The sequence below is a fragment of the Diadema antillarum genome, unplaced genomic scaffold, assembly GCF_040938485.1.
Source record: "Diadema antillarum isolate AM-2024a unplaced genomic scaffold, OU_Dant_1.0 seq00000423_RagTag, whole genome shotgun sequence".
Taxonomy (NCBI): domain Eukaryota; kingdom Metazoa; phylum Echinodermata; class Echinoidea; order Diadematoida; family Diadematidae; genus Diadema; species Diadema antillarum.
In genome coordinates, this window is record NW_027271406.1 from 1,057,241 (window position 1) to 1,083,178 (window position 25,938).

At 38.4% G+C, this 25,938-nt stretch overlaps 1 protein-coding gene across 1 annotated transcript; it reads right to left on the bottom strand.

Annotated features, from left to right (window-relative positions):
* On the bottom strand, positions 1 to 25,410 carry LOC139732463 (uncharacterized). Its single transcript, XM_071643326.1, has 7 exons — positions 25,301 to 25,410; positions 9,090 to 9,180; positions 7,865 to 8,058; positions 6,351 to 6,504; positions 2,745 to 2,879; positions 1,647 to 1,844; positions 1 to 158 (listed from the first exon to the last, which is right to left on the bottom strand). The coding sequence occupies exons 2-7, from the start codon at positions 9,136 to 9,138 to the stop codon at positions 1 to 3; spliced, it is 888 nt and encodes a 295-aa protein (XP_071499427.1). The 5' UTR covers positions 9,139 to 9,180; positions 25,301 to 25,410.
* Positions 25,411 to 25,938: the final 528 nt, after the last annotated feature.

The window sequence follows — 25,938 nt, forward strand, 5'->3', positions numbered from 1 at the left end:
TCACAAACTGCCGTCTGAAGGGACTTTCTCCGTGTACATGATGAATTCTTGCAACGGCTGAGGAATTTCCAGCTGCTTGATATGGCTTTCTCGCACCGACCGACCGAGACTGGCACGAATCTGATTCCTGCATAGGCTTGTCAAGCTCTCCGGATTGGCTGTACAGACAGTAAAGCATGCGTACGAATTGGTGTAGATATGACAGGGTAATTTTGCGACACGATATGTACATATGGTCATTGAGATTAGACATACATTAGGTTACACATGTGTGCCAGTGAGACAAACCACAGTGACTGCGTTATTATCATCCTGCAAGGATAAATCTTGACTCTGTCATGTTTTCGAAATCAATCCCGCATAAAAATGATACACATAACATGAAGTTTTGCTGTATCAGGAATCTCCCGCCCCCCCCCCCCCAACCCAAACAATTCAAGGTGTTTATGATACCTACTGTAAAATTGGTTTCTTTCGCGGTGGTTTTATTTTCGCGCTTTGAGGTTGAACCGCGAATTTAACATCACGCGAAAATGTTTTGAACTCGTCGCTTGTTACAATGCTATCATTACCGACCGCGAATTTAAACACACGCGAAAAAGTCGGCACCGATGGAAACCGCGAAAGTTTCTGTACGCGAAAGAAACCACTTTTACAGTACTCATTCCTTCCTTATGATCCTTGAGCATACAGATGCAAATATTGTCTCCATAGCCCATTCAGAGAGTGGTGTTGTTTGGGCCAATATCTTTTGAAAAATCAATCAAAATTGAAGTCACATGGCCAGAGCTTCAGGTAAACTTTGACAGATTTCTGAGCTAATAGTGAAAACTGAATAGATGAAATAGCACCAAAATTAGTGTCCAGACCAAAATGAGTCTGACCTTTTCTCACATAGTACTTTGTCTTCTAAGGGTTTCATGAAACCAACTAGTACTAAACCCCTCAAAAAAAGTCCTGCAATTCCAATTTGATGTCTCATATTTCTCTTAAAACTACAATATTTTATTCAAACATGACATCATAAGAAAGCCTGATTAATTTTCTTTACAATGACAACTCACTTGTTTGTATTATGCATTCCTGGAATGCACAGTACGACTGAGTATGAGGAAAGGTCAAATGTGAAATGTTGCAAAATAGAGCAATTGTGTTATGTCAAACAGTATTCAATTCCCATTTGCTTTATCATTTCAGGGAAGGAATGTGCTTGAAAAGAATGCATTGTGAGATTATCATTAGATCCCAGGCTTCATCCATGAATTAAAAACTGCAGTAGTATCTGCAGATTAAAATTAAACATAAGGGTTGACCAAACAGTCATCTAATGTCTAGGAAATGGGAGTTTTTGAAAGTGCTCTCATTCCAGCATTGCTTAATCAAGTGGCCTTTTTTTCATCAAAACTGTACATTATCAATAGCAGAATTGTTGCGACTTTTCACTTTTGATCTGTCCCTATACTCAGCTGTTTTGCACATTCCAGGAACACCCAATCATAGCAATAGATGTGTCATTTTAAAGATAATTAATCAGGCTTTCTTATGTCATATTTAATGGAGATAATGCGAATATGAGAGAAATATGATACATCAAACTTTAATTGCAGAACTTATTTTGAGGAGTTTAGTAAGTCATGAAAACTTACTCATAAAAGTTAGGAGCAGACCATGGGTGATAGAGTCCCCTGGAGCCAGGTCAACAGGCTTCCTGCCCTGCTTGTCCCGGGCATGGATGTCGGCCCCATTACACACCAGTAGCTGGACAAGGCCTTCACTGTTCACCTCGGCGGCCACATGCAGTGGGGTTTGAAGGTCTCTCCTCCGCACACTCCTCACGTCTGCTCCTGCATTGACATCGACAAGACGGACGGAAGGAATACTACAGTAGTATCAAATGTGCAACAGTGTGATATGAAAGAATGCACAAAAATGGGTTAGCATGCAAGACAGCCAAAGATCCCTTGTCTATGGGTAGAATTGACACATTGTCTTTTGTGTAATTTGAGCAGAATGTCTTGTGTAAAAACATTCTTGTAAACAAATTTAGCAGACAACACACACACTGAAGTGTTGATATTTTGTTTTCATGATCAGAAGTCAGTGAATACCCTTTGAAATTTCATGGACTCGGATACTTGATTATGTTTCGATTCCAGTGAATGATGGAAAATAAATGAACAATGTCAACTGTCACTGTCTTTACAGGAGTGAAGTTAAATAACAGGAAAAAAGCAATTACATGATTAGAGAAAAGGAAGTATATGGGCAGAAATGGACCTTCACCCACTGGAAGGTCTGAAAGTATTTTCAATGGGCCAAGAAAAGATACAAATTACTGACTGCAATGAAATGAGCAAACTTCTTTTTCATAAAAACACTACTCTGTATACAAACACACCTTCACAAAAAGCACAGAACTATACGCTTTGATTCAATAGAGAAAACCATCTTTGCAGCAAAACTTTTAAATCCATCAAACGAGTGACATTGAACATTTGATACTAGATTAGTCCGTTGCTTGAAGAAACCTTTTGAAGAATTTCTGCCATCCTAAGCAATTTTGAGGAAACAGCCCTTTAAAGAAATACAACCTGCAATTTGTCATAAAGACTACCACTGATAAGCTATAGAAGAAAGCAGAAATCATATTAAAGATTACCATCAAATTAAAGGTCAAAACTTGCGTGAGTTCAAGAGTGTTTTTAGTTCACATAGCTACTGTCCCCTGATCCTCTTCCACTGACCTGAGGAAATCAAGAGTGAGGCACACTCGACGCTAGGCCCACCACAAGCCGCGTGAAGTGGAGTACCGTAGTAGGGATTTGTGCTGTCCAGACTTCCATCAGATGCAAGCAGTAACTCCAGACACTCAGTGCGACCTGATGAACAATTGTTGGAAGTGGAAGTATGCATTCAGACGGCTTCTCCTTTTTCATACAAAAACAAAATACACTATACACACCTGTTTATAACATAGCTAAGATATGATTGGTAGCACATATCTGTGCAGCAAGTATTGGACGTCACTGTGCCTCTCTCCCTCAGATAGACTTGGTCTCATTGCAATCCAGAAGGTATGCACCACGCAATCATTTGATCACTTCCAAAGCTCCATCACAGCATATGTTCGTGCAAGCTTTGATTTAGTTCTTTTTTGTTTCGTTTTGTTTCTCTTCCTTTTTTGGCAGGGGGATGAACAGAAATCAAGACTATAAAAATTGAGCAAGGAAAAACGATACTGTCAATTGACTGGGCGATCTGTCTCATCAATTCCTGCCAGCTCTAAAGCAATACTGTGAACATTATAAAAACTAATATCAACTATCAAAATAGTAAAATGATCCACTATTCAAATCAATTGCCCTAGTGCTTTCCACTTTATTCCCTGTGTTGCACAGTGTATGTAATTCCACTGCTTGTTCCTGGCACAGTGCCTAGTTGTGAATCCTGACTCAGTGACCGATTAACAAAGAAAAGAAAATATGAAAGAAGTCTCACTTTCAGACTTGACTGCAAACATGCAAACTACATCCATTTCAGCACTTCACAGACATCACTTTTATCACTTTAATACATTATGTAGCTATGGTATATGAGATTGATATGCTGAGTGAATAAGCCTGTCCTGTTGAGGTCAAATGGAAAGCAGCCAATACAGTAAAAGTTCCACTAGTAAACTTGTGAAAATTGTCTACAATCACTTCAGCACAGGTAATAGCAAACTAAGCTAAACTAAAGGCAACATGCTCTTGCATTCATAGATCATTAGGACAGGGCATTTGTATAAGTTTTTGTTTTTGTTTTGTTTTGTTTTTTTCATTAACATATGACAGGATGATATCAATAATCCAGCTTGGTTTGTTGCCAATTTGTAAAGGAACAACCCAATGAATTGATATTTTCCTGTAGAGGGTAAATATTGCAAAGAGCATAACTTTTCTACTAAGGAATCAAAACATCCACAGGTAATAAGGTACAACAAGATGAATACAGTTTGTTTGTTTTTACACTATGCATGGGCAACAGGTTAAATGGAAACTCCCACATCCCACTTCAGGAGAAAAGCCTCTACAATCTAGAGACACAAAGCATGTGCAGATGAAATTCATTACCCTCTTTTCATTTCCAACCCTGTATGCCATATACCACACTATCTCCATCCAGGGCATGCAATTATACACCATAAAAAGAATTACCATAAAACTGCAGGCTGCTGCAGGCTACAGAGATTATACTGGTACGTCCATACAAGTTCTAATCTCACTATATCTCTTCAGTGTACATAAATATGGTGCATTAAACTGCACAAACCACACACTTCAGAAGCATAATATGCAGCAAGTCGGGATGTGTAAAAGAATTTTGCCAGAGGTTGGGATATATGTGTATGGTATGTTCAACAATTTTGCCCAAGGTCAAATTCACATCGAAGAACAATGAGATGACGGATTGAGAAATAGAGCCCATTATTTCAAGGAGAAAAGTTAACAATTTCTCACCTTGGAGATGATACATAGCAATTAAATGTGTTACAGAAGGCACTGCAGTGTTGGTGGTTGTTGTGTTTTTTATCTAATGATAATTTGCTTCTCTTAATTTCTCAAATGTCAAACAACTCTTGAAATTCAACAACAATAATAAAACTATCTAAACAAGAGACCCGCGGGTCTAGCGCTCACCTGAGTATCGCAAGTTCACCTTTCACGCAGTCACTAATATAAATTATTCACAGCTCTACCAAAATTTGACCAGGCATTCTCAAGTAGAAGATAAAAATGTACAATAAGGGCCCAATTTTTTTAAGATTCCTTAATTTGGGGGGATTGGGGCCCCCTGGGGCCCTCTGGGTGGGGCATGGTGCCCATTTTGATAAATTGAGATCCTGACCCCCTAGGGATGCTACCTGCCAAGTTTGACAAAAATCCATCATGAGGTTTTCAGGAAGAAGATGAAAATGTACAATTCAGGCCCCCATTTGGACCCTTCCAACCACCCCCCCCCCCCCTACCCAAGAGGGGCACCCCTGGATCTCCTATGAACAAACTTGAAACTACAGTCATTAATGTACTCACTCATAATATTATCTCAGCTCTACAACTTCTGATTCTAGAGAAGATTTATAAAGATTCCTTCATTTGGGGGGTTTGGGACCCCTGGGGGCCCCCTGGGTTGGGCATGGTGCCCATTTTAACAAATTGAGATCCTAACCCCCTAGGGATGCTACCTGCCAAGTTTGGTGAAAATGGGTCATGGGGTTTTCAAGAAGAAGATAAAAATGTACAATTTAGGCCCCATTAGGACCCCTCCTCACCCCCTCCCCTGGGTCCCAAGGGGGGCACCCCTGATTCTGCCATGAACAAACTTGAAACTACAGTCATGAATGTACTAACTCATAGTATTAACTTAGCTCTATCACTTCTGGTTCTAGAGAAGAAGATTTTTGCGGATTCCTTAATTTGGGGGGGTTTGGGCCCCCTGGGGGCCCCCTAGGTGGGGCATGGTGCCCATTTTAAGAAATTGAGTTCCTAACCCCCTAGGGATGCTACCTGCCAAGTTTGGTGAAAATGGGTCATGGGGTTTTCAAGAAGAAGATGAAAATGTACAATTTAGGCCCCATTAGAACCCTTCCCCACCCCCCTCCCCTGGGTCCCAAGGGGGGCACCCCTGATTCTGCCATGAACAAACTTGAAACTACAGTCATCAATGTACTAACTCATAGTATTAACTTAGCTCTATCACTTCTGGTTCTAGAGAAGAAGATTTTTACAGATTCCTTAATTTTGGGGGGTTTGGGCCCCCCTGGGGGCCCCCTGGGTGGGGCATGGTGCCCAATTTAAGAAATTGAGTTCCTAACCCCCTAGGGATGCTACCTGCCAAGTTTGATGAAAATCGGTCTTGGGGTTTTCAAGAAGAAGATGAAAATGTAAAAAGTTTACGCACGACGCACGACGCACGACGGACGACGGACGACGCACGACGCACGACGCACGACGGACGCCGGACGAAGGGCGATCGCAATAGCTCACTTGAGCCTTTGGCTCAGGTGAGCTAAAAATAGATAGCACAAACATTAATCAGAAATGCTGACTGCTACATTTCTTGCAGTATTTTGTACTGTTTTTCTTTGCCAAAATACTAAAGGTTTCATGGAAACTACTGTTTTTCTGCAAATTGTATTACTACACATGTTTATTGATGGTAAAGCAAAAATGTTCACTTGTTTTTCAACAGCAACAACAAAAATGTGTCTATCATCCCTCGAATTACTGCAATGCTTTTCACAAGGTCTGCATCCCTGATTAATAAGGTCATAAATCCTACCCAGACCTGTTCGGATGCTCGCAGCTCACCTGCTACTGCTGCAGCGTGCACCGGGGACGAGCAAGAGTCATCCTCAACGTTGACCTCTGCCCCCAGGTCCAGCAGCAACTTCACGCAGTCCTTACTCCCAACACTACTCGCCAATGCCAGCGGTGTATGCCCATCCGTGCTCATTGCATTTATCTTGAGTACAGGGTCAAAGACATTGATTTAAAATCAGTTGCTTACAGCAACAAGACGTCACATGTAAACATGCCATCTGAAAATTTTGTACATAATATGGAAGCAGCTCTGTAAATATTAAACAACGAGGGTATGAGTTTCCAGGGTATCGGGAGCTATCGTATTACCGGTAGTACCTCCATACTCTAATTCTGACCACAGTATAGGTCACCGCTGCGTGGTCAGTCCATTGCTATCCCTTTCAGTATCAGGATATTGATATTGCATAATCAATAATTGCAACCTGATTTTTTCCCCTTTATATCACTTCTTAATATGCCCAATTCTGATTTGAAATGCTGTTGTCTTTTCTCTTATTCTATTCTACTTTTTCCCCCGCCAAAGCAACACCTCTGGGCTGTGTGAGACACAATAGTGTCTAAAAAACTTTAAAAGGCAAGACAACATGCCATGTGATATCTAAGAATTAGACTCACAAGTATCTGGACCCCTCTCTTCCTACACTATACATATTACGTGTTACAAAAAAAAAAACATTTCCCACTTTTGATCCTAAATTGTTCAAAAACTATATAGCAGATAACACTGACATTTGTATGAGCAATAGCTGAATAGTGTACAATTTTGTTGGCGGTGATTTGAAAATGAAAGCATTTGTTTAATTTAATTTGAGATTTATTAAAGGTTTCAGATTTTGCTCGATTTTCAACCCACTATACAAAACTTTTATTTTGCACAGGAGTCAATTGTTATGTATGGGAGTGTGTGTTTAACACCCAGACAATGGTCCTGAACAATGGCCAGGATTAGAATGGTCTACTACACACGTTCATGAGAAATTCCACTGTCACATCTAGTCTTTATTCCAGTCAGTCTGAAATGTAGTGTATGCAAGCACATGAAAATATGTGCTTACTTTCTTCATGTGCATGCATTTCACCCTTTACCATGAATTCAGACAAGTAGTGCCCAGGGCAATCCATCATGAATTATTTATAAAGAATTTTTCATGGTATTCATATCTATTGTTCAGGGTTATTGTAAGCACACACTCATATACACATCATCGGTTCCTGTGTAAAGTTCAATTTTGTACAGAGGGTTCAAATTTGACCAAAATCTGGAACATAACTTTAAAATTAATCACGGATATAATGAAACTGATTCATGCTCTCATATTCAAATCGCCTCCAACTAAATTGTACACTAGTGTTATCTGATATATAGTTTTCAAACTATTAAGGATCAAAGGTGGGAAATGTTTTTTGTAACACCTAGTACAATTGATACAAGTCAAGGGCAAATCCATGGGTATAGATTTGTTTTTCCCTGCAATCCAAAGAATGACTTGTGTTTTTACCTCTGCCCCTGCCCTGATCAGATGGTTTGCACAGTAGGGGTGATTGGTCCAGCACGCGTCGTGAAGGGGCGTGTACCCCATGCTTGTGCAGGCATTGACTGGGGCCTTCTCTCGGATGAGGCTGTGCAGTACCATCAGCTGGCCCCTGCTGGCAGCAAAGTGCATGGAAGACCTCTCCCTTGCCACATACCTGTCTGAGGGACCGGGAAAGAGCAAACAAGTTTTGATTGTGAGATTTGGATTTCTCTGACGTGGCTGCTACGGAAGCAATCCAATGCTGATCAGCAAGCAACCACAGGACCAATGGCTCCCATCCCCTCCGAAACACTAGCCAACGAGGACAAGGCACCTCGAGCATGGGCACAACCACGGCTGCCCATGGATTTGAATAAAGGACCACAAGGTGACAATCTGTGGTCTTCACCCCTGGTTAACAACTCCTCAAGTAAAATATTATCAACCACAAAACTTTGACTTGGCAGCAGGTCTTAGAAGATTTAGATCAATGTTTTTGTCTCAAGTAGGATAACTTATCATGTCATTTTTTCTGATTTTGTGCAGACTTAACAACCACAACAAGTTGAAATCTTTCTCCGATATTGGAGAATTGCAAGTTTACTGAGAACACGGTGATAATTTCTGCAGCAGAATTATTCCCGGGACAGTCATAGCATTGACAAGCAACATTAGCAGCTTAACAAGATGCCATACACTGATGCCTCATCTGCAAGGGATGTGCATTTTCCATTTCAAATATACAACCCAGCCATTACATAATAGTTACCATCTCAAGATGAATATGATGGATTAAATGCATAAAGCATGACACTGACAATCCCGCAATGTAAAATCCATGGGTACCTGCAACCTTGCATTAGGGAAAACTTGCCTTCCAGTACTGGGGAAAGTTCCACTTGAACACTAGGATATAAACTTGAACTGCCATGGTGAAATCCATGGTTCAAAAGTCAAATACAAATGTAGATCCAGGCCAAACAACATTTACACACACACACACACACACACACAAAATCTAATGCAATGAATCACATATTATATATGTAAGAATATTTCCATTTCAAAGGGTAATTCAAGTTTAAATTCATCACGGAATATCAAATTTTACCATCCTTTACAACAACAACAAAATCACACACACACATTCATACATGTACGTACAAAATAACAAAGAAAACACGAGAAACAAAATATCTTTCAAGCTTACCACTGCACTTCTCATCCAGCCCAGAGTAGGTAACTTTGTACATAGCCATTGTGCATGTGATATGTCATTCCAGAATGCCAGCTATGGTGGTCTGGTAGGAGAGAGAAAAATCAATTTGTTGTGACATATGAATGTCATGACATATAATGATATCAATGAAGCAATAACACATAAACCCACAACTATGTTGCCTCCTCTATCCCCTTTCATTTCCAGTATTTGAGCAACAAAATTGAAATCACAAATCAAAATAATTTAATAAAGCAAATGTGCTCATTCATGCTACAATGTATGGTTTACCACACAAGGTGCCTGGCCAGAGCAAACAGCACTTACAGTTACAGTATAAATACAGCATTACTGTAAATTTGCAATTTTAAGATTGACAGTCAAAATAACACAACAATCATACATGATGTGGTGTACTCATACTAAACAAAATGAAGCATTCTACATGTCTTTTTACACTGTAAAACACAATATTTTTGCGGCATGAAATTTTCACAAATTTAAAATGCACGCACAAACATTCCTAGTTTTACAGTATGTCCCAGTTTACAGTGAACCGTACATGCAGGCAGATCTATATAAAGAAGATGACTGACATAAAGGTCATAACAGGTTATACCAATCGAAGACAACCAAAAAAAAAAAAGTTGTGCACTTGAAATAGGAAATTGAAATTCCAGCTTTACCCTAGATAATGCTTCTAGACTTCCTACCACAGCTACAGTTATTTTCATGCTAGTCAAAACAGACCTGCCAGGGAGTATACAATTCATGTGTTATCTCTGGTATGCTCTTTTAAGAATCACTTGCTATTGTTGGAATCGCTTTATCATAGCAATGTTTCAGACTCCACAGGTAGTGTCCCTTTGTCTGAGCAAGACAGAAAGGAAACCAAACATGCCATCAACTACTCTGGAAGCATTGGTTTTTATTTGTAGGAAATGACACACAGCAAAACAAAACAAGAACAAAAAATACAGGTAACTTTCTTATTCTTTCTATTGAATTTTCAAAGACCCATTGTTCTTAAAGTTTTGCTTTATTGAGAAATAGCTCACTGACAACAAAAACATCTGATGGATCCAAGCTTTTCAGAGCATGATGCCAGGACTTTTCTTTTTTCTTAAAATCTACATTTTGAAATTATGGCACAGAATTTAACTGGATGGTAATTTATCACAGTCTTTCCTAAAACCATTTACCTTTATCAGTTTTTGTTATGTCATTAGCCTTTGGTTCAAGCCCTGACGTAAAATGAAACCATGCCATGTTTAAAAAAAGATAGTCTTTACTCTCTGGCAAATGGGTCATAGTAGATGTCTAACAAACAGTTAGTATGAGTACTATGTTGGAGCTGGGCTGACATTAGTGGCCAGGTGATTAGTTTTACAACATATTAACTAACTCATTCTGATCAGAGAGGATCACATGGTAAACTTATAAGAGACAATACTGAGACATGAAAATTTCTGCAACAATGATGCAGAAGCAGGGTGTAATTACTCATACAAAAGATGCAATAACGAAAAGAAGGAGATGTGGGTAACAGTGGTGATGAACCTACGTCAGATACAAAGATCACACACAGAGATTTTATGGTGTCAAGCTTCTTGAACTGTGAGCATCCATTCACTTGACACTTAGACCATACATTGTAGAAGAGCATGATTTTTACTACTTATAAGTAATAAAGACTGCATGAATACATCAGTTAAACATACAGAAATATGAACATGACATACAACCTACTCATATGAATTTTAACACTTTTCTGTGGGTCTAACCATGTTCATGATTGCATCATTATGACAGTAAAAGTGCAGCATGCATAGTAGCAGGCCAGCGCAGACAAATCGAACAGAAATAATCATTTTAAAGGCTTTCTGACAGATGGCATGATACAACTACATTAGAACGATGCAGCTGGCTGTAAAACATTTTCTTTTTTTCCTTGCGTTTGATTAATCTTGAGTGTATATTTTTGGGAACTCTCAAAACAAAATGTTCATTCTTTTTTTTAATTCTTGGAGCATTCCACTGAGAAAGGTCTCCTGCAAAACAAATAATGCATGATACACGCGTGTACTACCCATTCTCTGAAAGACCACGTGTTATATAGTCTTCCAAGCCACCATTACAAATTTTTATACCGAAAATGAAAATTCTTCCACCTCCCTGGTCCTACAGCAAGCAGGGCAAGTGGCAGTCAATAAAAATTATCATCACCCAAGGTCAACTCTTTTTAACGAGTCAAACCTCGCTTGCTCTGTGGCAAATGCACGGTTCCTAATAAAGCCTGATGCACGGTTCCCTTGTTTGCTGCTTCAGATTCAGTAGCGCTACACTGCAAAGCTGCACCAGAGCGGACAGACAAAAGAGCAGAATTAGATCTATAAAAGATTCAAAACAGAAGCCATCCAATGCCAGAAGAGATAACAATCAGCCTGATACATTTTTAATTAAAAAAGATTCAGATGACCTTGGACAAAGGTCCAAGTCATCTACGTTTTCATACTGCGCAAGACTTTCTACAAGGTAATACATGGATTTAAAGGCAGGTGAGGCATGATTAATTGATAACATATCATGGAAATGAGGACACAGGGTCTAGAATAGTAAACTACTCACTTGAATTTCCTGTAAACAAGCATCCCCTCCCATTTCAATGACACTGGACAGGTTATTGCTAATTTTCCTGTGAATAGCTACATCTTATCTATAATTAATTGCCCTCCAGGGAGTGAAGTGCCTCTGAAAAGGGTCAATTTCGATATCAGTATGTATATATCCTACCTATCATTGATCATTATCCTATCTATCATCATTTCAAGTAGTATAAATGTGATGGAAGTCAACATATCTCAGCCAGATCTGACAGAAAAGAATTTGCTCATACAGAGAAAGCAATCACATAACTTCTTCATGGAAAATCCACTTGATGTTCTTGTTGATTTTGATGGAAACCACACAAACAGAACTATGAGATTTTCATAGAAATTGCACAAAATATAAGAAAGTCTTAGAATTTCAAAATTTTGCTGCTTATTCAAGGGGAATGATGCTCAATTGTAGGTGAAGTTTGGAGAAGATAGAACAGTCCCTTCAAAAGTTATGAATGATTACATTTTCTATGATGTCCCCCTCCATAGGTCAGTTTACCACTTGTACCTCAGAACAATATAATCCTGTTCTTCTCCTAGGACCTTGTAATGAGCAGTATATTCAACTGTTCCTATAGTGACAATTACATTTTATCTTATTCTAAAGTAGTAGTCTATGAAAACACTGTTTTGGGAATGCCATGGAATTGTGTGACTTACAATGTACACATTAGTAGATAAACACATTAAAGTTTTATGGATAGAACAATGTAAAAGCGGGCTATACAAACTCAAAGTTGTGAAATCTGTAACTTGTATACAAATGTATGGAAAAGTAACATACAGCTACAGCTACACGGTATGCATCTAGACTGTATCTCTCATTTTCACAATCCATAACCACAGTCACACTGGCAAAAGACTGAGAATTAAGATTGCTATCTTAAAGATCCTTAAGTTTTGCCGGTGTGATTGCAAACTTTCCATGAAACTTCTCACAAACCTTTCTGCTAAACTTCCCACTGAAACCAGGGATATTTCGACACCCCCGCCAAACTTCTTCTAGTGTAAACCCTAAAAGCTGAAACTTTGAAAACTTTGTCATGTGACCAGTCCACTAACTGTTTCCGGACATGGCCTCAGAAGCAAATGATACGTTCTGTCTTCTTTCTTGCGCACACGCACGCACTGATGACCCAAACTTCTTGCTCCAAAGATCAAGAAGTTTCACTGCCAGTTTGAACGGATGATCAAAGATCACAAAGACTTGATCTTTTGCCAGTCTGACCACGCCTATTTACTACTGTACAAACATGTACAATGTATGTGTGACAAGAAAGACAGAAATTGAGAATATGCATAGTATACTCATATGGATGCTGTGGAACGTAAATATGTTCATAAGTCTGTGACTCTGACCTTGAATTTAACACCTGTGTGTAGCAAAGTATTCTACATTATCACATTGCCAATACCCTAAAATCAATTAGTGTGTGAATCACTTTGATTAAGGTTATACAATGTTGACTATTTGTACTGGTGGCATGGGCACAAGGAGAAACCATGACTGACACAAAACCTAAATCAATGGGTTTTTTTTTGGGGGGGGGGATGGTAGGGGAGGAGGGGGGGGGGGGCTTAAAGACTGGACTTTTATTTCTTCATCGTCTCGGTGCATTATTTCTGAACTGGCATGAACAAGGAATTTTTGAGCAAACAATCCTTGGCAAGCAAACAAATTTTGAATAATGAGAACAACCCTGTGCATAGCGTATTCATGATTGTCCTGAGAGCACCATATTCCCCACTATAATTATGTGACCTTGCACCATAAAACTAACAAAAAGTTGCCAGACATGGATTTTTAGTTAAGGACAGAATAATTTTGAAAGAGTAGACCTTAAGCTTTAAAATGAAGTGTAACTCAATTCAAGTGAACTCTCCTCATCTATCTAAATGCGAGTAGTGAAAAGAAAACATATGCTCTGGAAAAGTGTATTACTGAGAAAGAAGCTCCAAAGTACAATTGCATAAACTCGTATTGGACCCTGCATCACAATAGTCAAAACCAACAAAGAGTCGCCAGACACTGACACCTAGTAAAGAGCAGTTTCTGAAAGAGCAGACTTTAAAGGGATGGTACTGTATTGATGGAGATGAGAATTGGGCTTTTAACTTTTTTGCGAGACACCAAGAAAACACTTATAAATGAAATAGTACAGAGCATACCATTTTAAGAGGAATTCGAAGTTTATTTGATGAAAATCGGGTTTGGAATGACTGAAACATTCAAAAACAAAGTAAAACAAAGCGATCATAATAAAAGGTGGGTCCTACACTTTATTTGAATCGCTCTGTTTTGGATATCTCAGCCAATCTAAACTAAATATCATCAAATAAACGTTGAATTCCTCATGGAATTACAAATGCTCTTTCATATTTCATAAGAGGTTTCTCATTATCTCACAATAAATTAATGAGAAACCAGAAATTAGGTCTAAACCCAAACCATAAATGATGTATAACTTAATTCAAATGGACTCTCCTAACCTTTCGTAATATTGTAAAATTTCTAAAAAAAGCACACACTCCAGAAAAGTGTGAACTGAGAAAAGAGGCTCTGAAGTACAGGGACAGGATGTAAAATGCTGAAGCAACAACGATGAAGGGACTACAGTGTATCCGATTAAGCTTAAATTGAGCATGCTTCATTAACACGTTCTGTCCATGATTAAAGGGATGGTACAGTATTGGTGGAGATGAGAATTGTGACTGGGCTTTTAACTTTTTGCGAGATACCAAGAAAACACTTATGAAATAGTACAGAGCATACCATTTTAAGAGGAATTCAAAGTTTATTTGATGAAATTCGGGTTTGGAATCACTGAAACATCCAAAAACAAAGCAAAACAAAGCGATCGTAATAAAGTGTGGGTCCCACACTTTATCAGAATTGCTCTTTTTTGGATATCTCAGCTGTTTCAAAACCAATTTTCATCAAATAAACATTGAATTCCTCATAGAATTACACGTTCTTTCATATTTCATACGAGGTTTCACATTATCTCACCAAAAAATGTTGGAAACCTGAAATTATGTCTCAACCCAAAACTATACAATCCCTTTAATGCCAACTTTTAAAACTCAGTAGTATCATTGTTTCTAAAGTTATTAAAGTTGAAAGTGAAGAGTTTATATACAGGGTTTTTAAGAAATGAAAATGGGATTCTGTACAGCACACCAAATCACCCTATTCTTTTAAATAAATATGTTCAAGAAAAACTGCTAAAAACCTAATTTTCTGTTCGTTTTATGATCCCATAATTTAGCATAATGTAGAAGAAGACTTGCTCAATATTTCAGAAAATATAAAAAAACTCAAGATTGGATGGGTTGACCCATTTCACCTAATTTGAGTCATGACACAAAATCAGTGCACGTGACTTTTTGTTGGTTTTGTGGTGCACGGACTAGGTCACATTTATTTAAACCTGCTAAAAATAGAACAATGATAAAAACAAAACTGCATAGTGCTGTTGTCAACGAATGAAAATGATACACATTTACTGCATAATGCACATCATATACAGTACACACAAAAGACAAATCTAGAAACTGGCGTGCAGGCATTTGATAGTAACTTGGGTTTTGATTCTCTTTTCCGAATTAAATTTCACATCAGATCTTCTCTTAAGATTTCAATTTTTTTTCTTTGTAGTCTATTTGTTACTTTATATCTCAGGACGAATCTTGAATTTAAACTTTAACTGCCACTGCAATGAATAATATGCTTGTATACCGCTACACTGTAAATGGTAAATCTGACATGGTATTCTGATAAGAGGCTGAACATGAAAGTGAGACTAAAGTAACACCTACAGTTAGTGCAAGAAAGGCAAGTTGAACACAATACATTGTACATGAAATTGTTTTATATATTATTAGTTAAGATCAATGCACTTCTAATCTCTTGCGAACAGTGCTACATAAGCTTAATAGGAGCATTTTTTCATAAGTCTGCCATGTCAGAGCAATAATTCTGCTTTTAAACCCATTTGCAACTGAAATGCCCGAAGCTGCCTGTCCGTTTTGTTTTATAAATGTTTTATGCTCTACCATTTTTGTTTTCATATTTTATAGAATGAATAATTTTCTAATTCTAAAGAGGTCAAATGTCAACAAAAGTACTGTATGTCATGATTATTCTGTGAAACACGTACCATTCTCTTGGTAAAGTCTCAATAAGCTTTCAAATAAACATATCTTTATAATAGACAAAAATAAACTTGCACTGAGCTATTTTACATCATTTTGAAAGTTGATGAAATAAGAGCAATATTGCTATTACCTTCCAGGGAACCCCAGGCCATTATATACAAAATCTTCAGTTGCTAATGGGTTAAATGTGAAGATATGTGTGCAGTTAGTTTTGTGAGGCCATGACAATGTCATCATTGACACTTCCTGGGTTGGGTTCAACATCACTGCTCAGTAATAGACCATGCGACATTCTGTGATTCTGTACCTCTCTTACTTTTCATGCAATTTTGTGTTACTTGTACTATTTGAATATCCTTTCATATCTCATTTATTTACAGCTATTTTAACTTGAAAAAAAAATGGCATGGATTGCCACTTCTAACAAATTCCATGTGGAATGAAAAAGAAAATAGCATGATTGCACTTCGAGTATCGTAGGGGAAAAAAAATCAATTTTCGATCTGCGCAACAGTCCTACCCTTAGAGAGAGAAAAAAAAAACAAACAAAACTAGTACAAACAGATTGTTGAAAGTGCTATTTTATCTAATAATGGCAGTTCCTCCCCAAAGAGGGAAAAAGCTACTAAGGTAGAATACCCTTAAATCTCCCAAGAAGATTATTGTTATATAATAGGTTTAAGAGGATTGACTCTCAAAGTCAGAGCCAGCTGGTAAATAAAAGAAGCAGACTTATCTATAGATAGACAAACTTGTTTTGATCAAAGTGCAGTTTAATGCCAGAATGGGGAGAAACGTATTGTTTAAATTGCAAGCTTTACCCATTTTCCAACAGAGTTTACTCAAAAAACAACCTTTCACGCAAAATCAGGTATTCCTACGCCCCTGGAAATTGCTACAATTAGCATCAGACATATATACATTAACATCATTTTGAGCATGGAAATTTCCTTTTCATGCCACAAATGCCTTTTTTTAAGCTTTCAAAATAGAATTTGTGGATTTGAATGGGATGGTTGAGTAGGAAACCCCCCCCCCTAAAAAAAAAAAAAGATAAATAAATCATTTGAAATCTACTAGCAGCATGCAGGATTGATATTGAACTTAATCAAATCCTAGCACAGACTAGTGTCTTGGAATCTTAAGTTAGAATCTAACTGCCACGTTACAAACTAGGGAAGCACTCTGAGAGCTGTGCCAAGCAGCTCATCTCCACCCATACACGCATGCTGAAAACTGGCCAATTTCCCTTCCCAAGAAGCCTCTCGTTTATCATCAGCTTCCAGCTGCGCGGTGCTTCGCCCAAGCAGAGCACATGCTTTAGTGTGCATAGGTGCATGCAAACCTCATGCAGCTTGAACATCCAATTTCATTGATCTTTTTTGCCAAATGATAAACAAATTTTCAAAAATTCACAAAAATTCCTGGATTACTACCAAAATCTAATTATCTGCTCCTTACAAGTGTCATTATCAACTTTTCCTGCAAGTTTCGTACAAATCTGTACACAACTTGAGTTATTTTGCACACAAACAAACCAATGCCAACAAAAAGATAACCTCCTTTCCTGACAAAGGTAATAATTTCAAGCTTTACAGAGCTAATATTTGTGAGAGATTGCTCTACAAAAGCATATTTACAATGGCAGCAAGATGCTTCAGTTTTTAATAGGCATTTACCAAATACAGTGGCCAATGCAGGCGGGGGCGCACTGGGCGTGCAACCCCTCCCATTTTTTGTTAAAATAAAAGAACTAAAAAGAAAAAAAATGGAGGGGGTGTGTGCACTCCCCTTTAATTTTGTAAAGATGCCCCCCCCCCCCCCCATTTTACAGAATTCCTGGATCTGCCCCTGAAATACCCTGTGAAATACCCTGTGAAATACCCACACAAAAATCCACCTCCGAAAGCATTTTTTTTATAACCTCTGTCTTTTATTACCCGATTTGGGGGGTTTTATCATCTTTGTCTTGGGGGGGGGGGGGAGGGGAGGGGAGGGAGGGACAATGCAATGCTCGTTCTCTACTCATCATTATCTGGCCATGTGACTTTCCCCACCCCAGTATTATGCAGGCACAAAGGCTATGACTAGCCTTCATTTCTTCAACCATGGACCTACAAGGATTCTACCTGCCCCACAATACGGAACAGAACAGGCAGACTGCTTTTCAAATGACTTTATCATGTTAAAGGGATGGCACAGTTTCAGTTGAGGTGCAGCTTTAGGTTTCCTACGTTTTTTGATGGTGGTTTGGTTTTTTTTTTAGACAATGAGAAACCTCTCATGAAATATGAAATAGCATATAATTCTAAGAGGAATTCAAAGTTTATTTGATGAAAATTGGTTTTGAAATGGCTGAGATATCCAAAACAAAGCAATCCTAATAAAATGTGAAACCCACCTTTTATTCGGATCACTTCGTTTTACTTTGTTTTTGGATATCTCAGCTATTTCAAAACCAAGTTTCATCAAATAAACATTGAATTCCTCGTAGAATTATACATGTGCATGCTCTGGAGAACATTTCATAAAGTGGTTTCAAGTATCTCGCAAAAAGTTAAAAGCTGAATCCTCACCGCCACCGATACTATACCATCCCTTTGATGAATAACATGCCAGCTACGCTATGCGTTGTTGTTGTTGTTATTGTTGTTTTCTGCCATTGTAAAGGGTAGCTCAAACTACCTATAGGGCTTCTGTTGTTGTCGTTGTTTTACAAAGTAGAATTTTCTTTGTTGCCCATGCATGTATGAAAAAAAAAAACAACTCAAACAGTCACTGAATGAAAAATACCAATGGAGGATTTCAAATTTCCTCATAAATCTGAACAACAAAATTGAATACAACCTTTTCACTCTTTTGACAAGGAAACGGTGTTTCTAGCCTGTCCTGTTGTGTTGCACTTCTCATTAAATCCAAAACATGGAATATTACACTTTTGCAGGATCAATTCTTTTCACTGCATTTTCCCTTATGAATCAACTTCATATAAATGCTTTCAAAACGAGTGAAGTGCTGTAAACCGTTAGGAACTTCCCTCATTTTGACAGTAAGCCAACTGAGAAAAAAAGAAAGGTTATTTGTACTATGTGCATGAGTTAACTCCAAACTGGCTCAGAGTAAATTCCTCGTGCTTGCTACCGGTACTCTATGCCAGCTTATTAGACAATGCAACAACACAATGAATGCATATCACGTACACTCCTTGCATTCAAACTTCCTAAACTCCAACAAAGAAACAAACCCAGCACCATGTCTCAGACAGAATAGCATATTACTGAATAGGGTGGTCTCTCTCCCCCTCTCCCTTTCTGTCTAGCAATGCTCTGTGCAAGCAATCCTCTGTAAAGCTGATATTGTCTAACAACCTTTAAAGGGATGGTAGTTTCAGTTGAGATGGGGGCTTCAGGTTTCTAACGTTTTTTGATGATTTTTTTTTTTTTTGGAGATAGCAAGAAACCTCATACGAAATATGGAAGAGCATAATTATAATTCTGAAAGGAATTCAAAGTTTATTTGATGAAAATTGGTTTTGAAATAGCTGAGATATAAAAAAAAATTCTAATAAAAGGTGGGACCCACCTTATGTTAAGATCACTTTGTTTTACTTTGTTTTTTGGATATCTCAGCCATTTCTAAATCAATTTTCATCAAATAAACCTTGAATTCCCCTTTGTATGCTCATTACCATTACATGAAGCGGTTTCTAAGAATCTCACAAAAAAGTCAAAAGCTGAATCCTCACCTCAACCAATACCATACAACCCCTTTAACCCATTGAGGAAGGACTGATTTTGCCACTACACACATTTCCCATAGACACCTGGCCGAGTATACTCGGGACTCATCCTCAATGGGTTAATAGTTCAGAGTACCTCAGTTAAGTGTGACAAGTGTTAGATTTCATGGAGAGGGACAGTCAAAACAACTTGAGCAATGTGACTGTTACATACAGTCAACTAGGATATCTCCACTTTTCATGCAATCACTGAATATGCCGCAAGAACACGGTCCTCAGCGTGGGGATATGGAGTGGTAAGGCTGGCCTGGCTCATATATTCAATAATCCCTGTAACGAATTGTGTACAGCTTTATCAATAATCTCTGTGTGAGTACACATATACAGCCAAAGAATCTCTATGGGAGTCTTCTATTAGCGATGAGCGCACACCTATGTACATGGGCACTATTCATGGCTTTTTGAATGTACCCTGGTGGGCAGCCAATGAAGGCCAATTCAATTGGGCCACACATGTTTTCCCATGCCACTGTGACAGATCTTTAACCTTCTGCACAAAGGAAATGTAATGCTGTAAACATGGATATTTTTGCCTGATTAGTTTTTTGTCTTTTTGTTTTTTGTGCTGAGTGGCTCAAAAACATATTTGCGGATTCTTGAATTCACAGTGCGCAACTGTCAACCCATTCAGCAAAATGTACAGAGAAAATTGTGAAGATATTTTCAAAGGTTTTAGAATTTGTAATAAAGCAGAAGTATCCCAAAATACACAAAAATTCAACTATCGGAAAATTTCTGCATTTACAAATTATTTCTTTTCATCATAGTAAATACCCTGGTACCATACATTAACTCAGAAGACTCAGAAGACTCAACCTTACCACTCTGGAAGTCAGAAGGAAGAGGGGCGACCTCATTCAAGCGTACCGCATCATAACACAGTTAGACAACATCGACCCAAATTCCATCTTCCAGAAAACAATATATCAAGGTACCCGAGGACATTCCCAGAAACTTGCAAAGACACGTCCTAGACTGGACGTAAGAAAACACTTCTACAGCCAACGAGTGGTAGACAGCTGGAATAAACTCCCAGAAGATGTCATCCAGTCACAGACACTCCTCACCTTCAAAATGAAATTGTCTAAATTGGGTTATTAATGGGCTAAAAAGCTCCCTAAACCCTGCCACATTTGCAATCTATCTACGTGAAGATGGACGTGTGGCATTTCAAGGTAAATTCAAGGTAACCACACAACATTTCCAGCACAAGTTACGGCTGGATTCTGTGTGCTTGTTTGTTTGTTTGTTTGTTTTATAATAAGTACAGTGACCTTTGACCTTAACCTTCTACCTCCTGTGCGACCACCATTGTAAACATCATTGTCCATTTTTTCTACCTTGATTGTCCACAACCTTTACCACCACTGGTCATTCCACACAGTCCAGCTGGTACATTACGCCTAGACTTTCCTATAGATGAACATAATGAAGTTTATTTGATTGAGAACTACAAACTTTGGCTATTTTAGTCAAATTGCAGTCTAACCTTTGACCTTTGAACCCAAGAGATTCTTTCCCCCTAAAATAATAATCAGCTCATCCACAAGTTCTGCAGAAAATCCACAGAACTTTTTGGGGTAACCTCAGTGACTAGATGTGGAACAGATGGACAGACAGAAAAACCAGCCACGAGCACTCTTCATTCAGATAGGCAGAGGCATGAAAACATTACTTACTATTTAAAGGGTACATTCTTTTTTAACAAGTTTCTGGCTTTCTCAGAATTGTACCTGCTACATTTTGTAAACATTCTATATATATCCAAACAATTTTTATTACTGAATAAATGTATGAATTGAATTGAATTGAATTGAATTGAATTGAATTGAATTGAATTGAATTGAATTGAATTGAATTGAATTGAAATGAATTGAATTGAATTGAAATGAATTGAACTGAACTGAATTGAATTGAATTGAATTGAATTGAATTGAATTGAACTGAATTGAATTGAATTGAATTGAATTGAATTGAATTGAATTGAACTGAATTACTTAGCTTAGTTCATGGCTTGCTTATCTTGTGAAAAAGAGAACAGACCTTCCACTTACCATGGACCTACAGTAGGTCCATGCACTTACCATGCAATCCAATCCCCCAGTATTCAACATTGACTAGACAACACAAGACCTTGTTTGTTGTGTAAACAAATTACAGTGTCCATTCCCACTATCTGTCTGCTGATAAAGTCCCAATGCATGCAACAGGTACCTGGGGATATATGGTGTGTATGTGTTTAAGCTGCATTCCCACTATCACGATTGGCACCACAACTGAAATCATGGACTTCAATGTGAAACAATCGTGGTGATCTTATAAATTCAGATCATATTAGATCTTGGGGTCAATTGTGGTAACTGCACTAAAGGTAAACAATTTTAGGACCATGCAATTTCTTCTCTTTTTTTTTCTACCATCAACACAATAGTACAGTGTAGTCATCAATCGTGATCTTCACATCAGATCGTCTTGGATTGCAACAAAATGCAACGAATCCCATCTAATATCATGCTTCTTAATCACGTTGCTCGGGATCAACCTAAATGTTTCACCCTCCTTCCGCTTATTCTTTGCACGTTTGCCTTTATCATTAAACTCAAGGACTATATAATACATTTTCTTTTCCCCAAGGCAGTCACCTGCATCTTTAGTGAGGTACATTTGTATATAGTGTTTATCATTTCATGAAATCATCTTGTATCATACCATCATTACATTGTAATTATACATGCACGTATACATACACACACACATACACAAAGTAACTCCCCTCTTCTCAAAATGACATAAGTTTTAAAAAGAATGTTTTGGGCAAAAATTTGCCAGTGGCATTTCTATACTACTGTAAAAGTGGATATTTTCGCGCGACTAATTTTTCACGCTTGGCCGGGTCAGAGGAGTTTCACGCATTTTTAATTCTGCGGAATCAAGACATCATGCACAGGAACATATGGCAGGCAAAAATATTCACGTGCTTTTATTTTCGCACTAGATTCTGGTAGCACGAAATGCGCGAAAATTTCAACACTGCGAAAATTTCCACTTTTACAGTAAATGACAAACTCCTGTGTGAAAATGAAAATCACTCGTTGAGTCATGCACGGGTAAGAGCACATCAAAGGCAAATAATCACTTTTCAAAATTTACAAAACATTCTGTTTCTTGTTATAATTTGTTGATATCAAACAATCCAGCATATCTCTTTCTTTTTTTAAACGTCTGATAGTCTTTTTTTTTTCTTTAATGAAGCGCTTTGTACTCATTGGAAAAGGCACTATTGGTATTTACAAATGTCTTCTATGCTATTGCTGCATGTTCTCAAGCCTTGTATTACTATTATACGAAGGACCTGTCCTTCCCTATATCATTGACCTATAAATTTTACACTCATTTAGACTGCTAGAAGAGCAATGTTACTTTGAGTACACACACATTCAGTAAACTTCTGCACTGCTCAGCATTTCAAGGTATTTAATTCTACCAAATAGATAATTAAACATTGGTTTTTCTCAGTAAGAAGGAAAACCTTGAAATGTAAAGTTAAACTGGATGAAAATGCCCTCTTTCTCATTTCTACACAAATCCCCATAGCTATGATCAGTCACCTCTTTCACTCTGAAGAAGCGCTATGATGACCTTGGTCCTGATAAGTTTTTACACTTTTCCAAGGTTTTCACTGAACCTTTTAACTTAAAAAGGGCTATTTCTAGGGCCAAATAATAAAATCCACTAGCTCTATTAGTAATACATTGACCTGACATTTCAACCGTTACAGGATTGCAGAGACTCCAACCCCAAGCACCTTCTGATCTGGAGATTCTCCCGCCCGAGACCCCTAGCAAACGGGAGGCTCCAAGTTGATGTGTACGAAGTGCGAAGTTCCTGGGGTTCTAGATGCTCTCTGGTGCTATCTAAGGCTTATTTTTTCAACATACGATAGTAATAACTAAGAAATCCTTTCCAACGGGAGACACAGAGCCAGGGCGGGAGAAATCAAATTTCAAACGGGAGAACGGGAGATTTTGCAAAAAATGGGTTTTCGGCGGGAGATCTCCCGTCGAAAACGGGAGAGTTGGAGTCTCTGGGATTGAAACTGGCCAAGCATTACTGATCATGCATGTTCCATGTCAATATGATTAAAACAACAACTGACTAGAGTCTAGCCCTACAGAAAAAGTCCTGCACAAAATGTAAGTTTATAGATTCACTGTCCTTTTCAATTCTTTTTTTCCCTTCTAGCGGTTATTAAAGGAAGATATTTGAGCTCTCCCACTTCTCTTGTAAGTTGTGGTCTTAGTCAACAGCTGCTCAGTCTTACACCGACTAGAATCTATAAGAAGATTTTTTTTTTTTTATATAGTCAAACACAAAGAAACACAAAGGCACAGATGTCACACCACTCACCTACACACCCACAAGTTTAGACAGAAAGATCCGTCTGTCCGGAGGACTCTTTTATATTTTGCCATTAACGCTGTCCTCCGTAGACAGACGGAAGGTTGCAGTACCCATTGCTGTGTGGATGTTCTTAACCACTGTCTCTATGGAAAATTGGGTGAGGTACCTCACCCTTCTCGATTGCGTCTAATTCACGGCCCTAGGTCGGCAAATTTAAGCTTGAATAGTTAAATCAACTATTCAAGAATAGACTACACTCACCAGATTAATGAATAATCCAATATTTCGGTAGAATTTTCAACGCAAAACACATATCAACCAGCCCGTCGCGTCGTCACGTTCAAACTGTAGAAACATACAGTATGAATCTATTAGCCAATCACATGCGAGGTAGTTTCTACGTATTTTTTTTACTAAAACACGTACCTCGCATGTGATTGGTTTACAGATTCAAAATGGCGACCTACAGCTAGCGAACGGCGATGTTGCGATATGGATAAAATTTCTGCATCATAACCGAGTTACTGTGAGTATTTCGATTGCACAATGTGAGAAATTAACCCCAAATATTGCTGCATAATGTGTCATGTCATGTCAAACTTGTTTGAATGTAAAAAAGCTGTCAGCAATTTGGTTTATCGTAACGTTTGATCTGTGCGCGTTGCTCCACACAGGAGCTGGGATCATTGACTTCGGTCTGTATACGGAGGGGATCCGTGAAGCCAGACGAAGTCTCCGCGGAACATTCTCCGACGGACAGATACAGACCGATCTTTCGGTCAACCACAAGTTCTAAATGAGGGAAGTTTTGTTGCCCTGCCTCGATCAATCAGAAGTCAATGTCGAGTTACTAAAGCGGAACGTACCGTTATCAATCCGTAACTCGTTAGAACGTGCATAGCCAGAGCTTGCGGCTTTAGAAACTGAAGTATAAACGGAAACAGCAAAGCACACAATAGTATACTAAAAAAGAGCCAAGGGGCCTGTGTGAGATAATGCCACAAGGGTCACAGCAATATTTCACGACTACGATACCCCGTGCCTTGGGATACTACTCTTGCTCAGCAACCTGTAGCTGGAGGTGGGGGAAAATGGAAAATAAAAACTTTCGTTGCATTTCATTGTTAATGCTAAACTACTGACATTATATAGACAAAAATCACCGTGCATTAAGAATAACTCACAATTTTTTGGTGCAAACAGATCGTTTGTCTGCTAGTTGCTCCCACGACCCACGCCGGAGTGAGGAGAGGAAGGAGTTTCTCGCTTGTTTTGTCGATCCCGCGACGGGAAATGGATGGTTCGTGTACAAGCTAGCAGAATTAGAAATTCACTGATTAGATCTAGAGCTATCTCACGCACGCGACCAAAGCGCGCGCCCGGCCAAATGCGTGTAAACAGCTGATGTGGGATGTGTCCTGAGAAAAATTTCCCCTTTGGTTGTGTACACTCTGATCAAGTTTCACCGTCCAGCCGACGATGGGGGGAGCTATGCCACTACCGCTGCTGACCGCTGCATCACAACACAGAAAGAGTTTACCCATATTGAAAGATTTTGCTGTCTGGTAATCTATTGTAAAGTGTTTTCGTTCAGTGGTGTAAAATGTCGGGAAACATGATATTTTTGCAAGAAAAATTTAGTACAGCAGACACTGAGGACAGTGAGAAGGCTGACAGGGATACTGAGTAGGTCACATGTTTTGTAGTCAGGGGAGTAGAGGAGTATATTGTAATGTTAATTCAAGGTGTTACTTTTTTGAAGGAAAAAGTTTTAAATTTGATGAAAGGGGTGGATATATGTTATGAAGAAAGAAAGATGCCA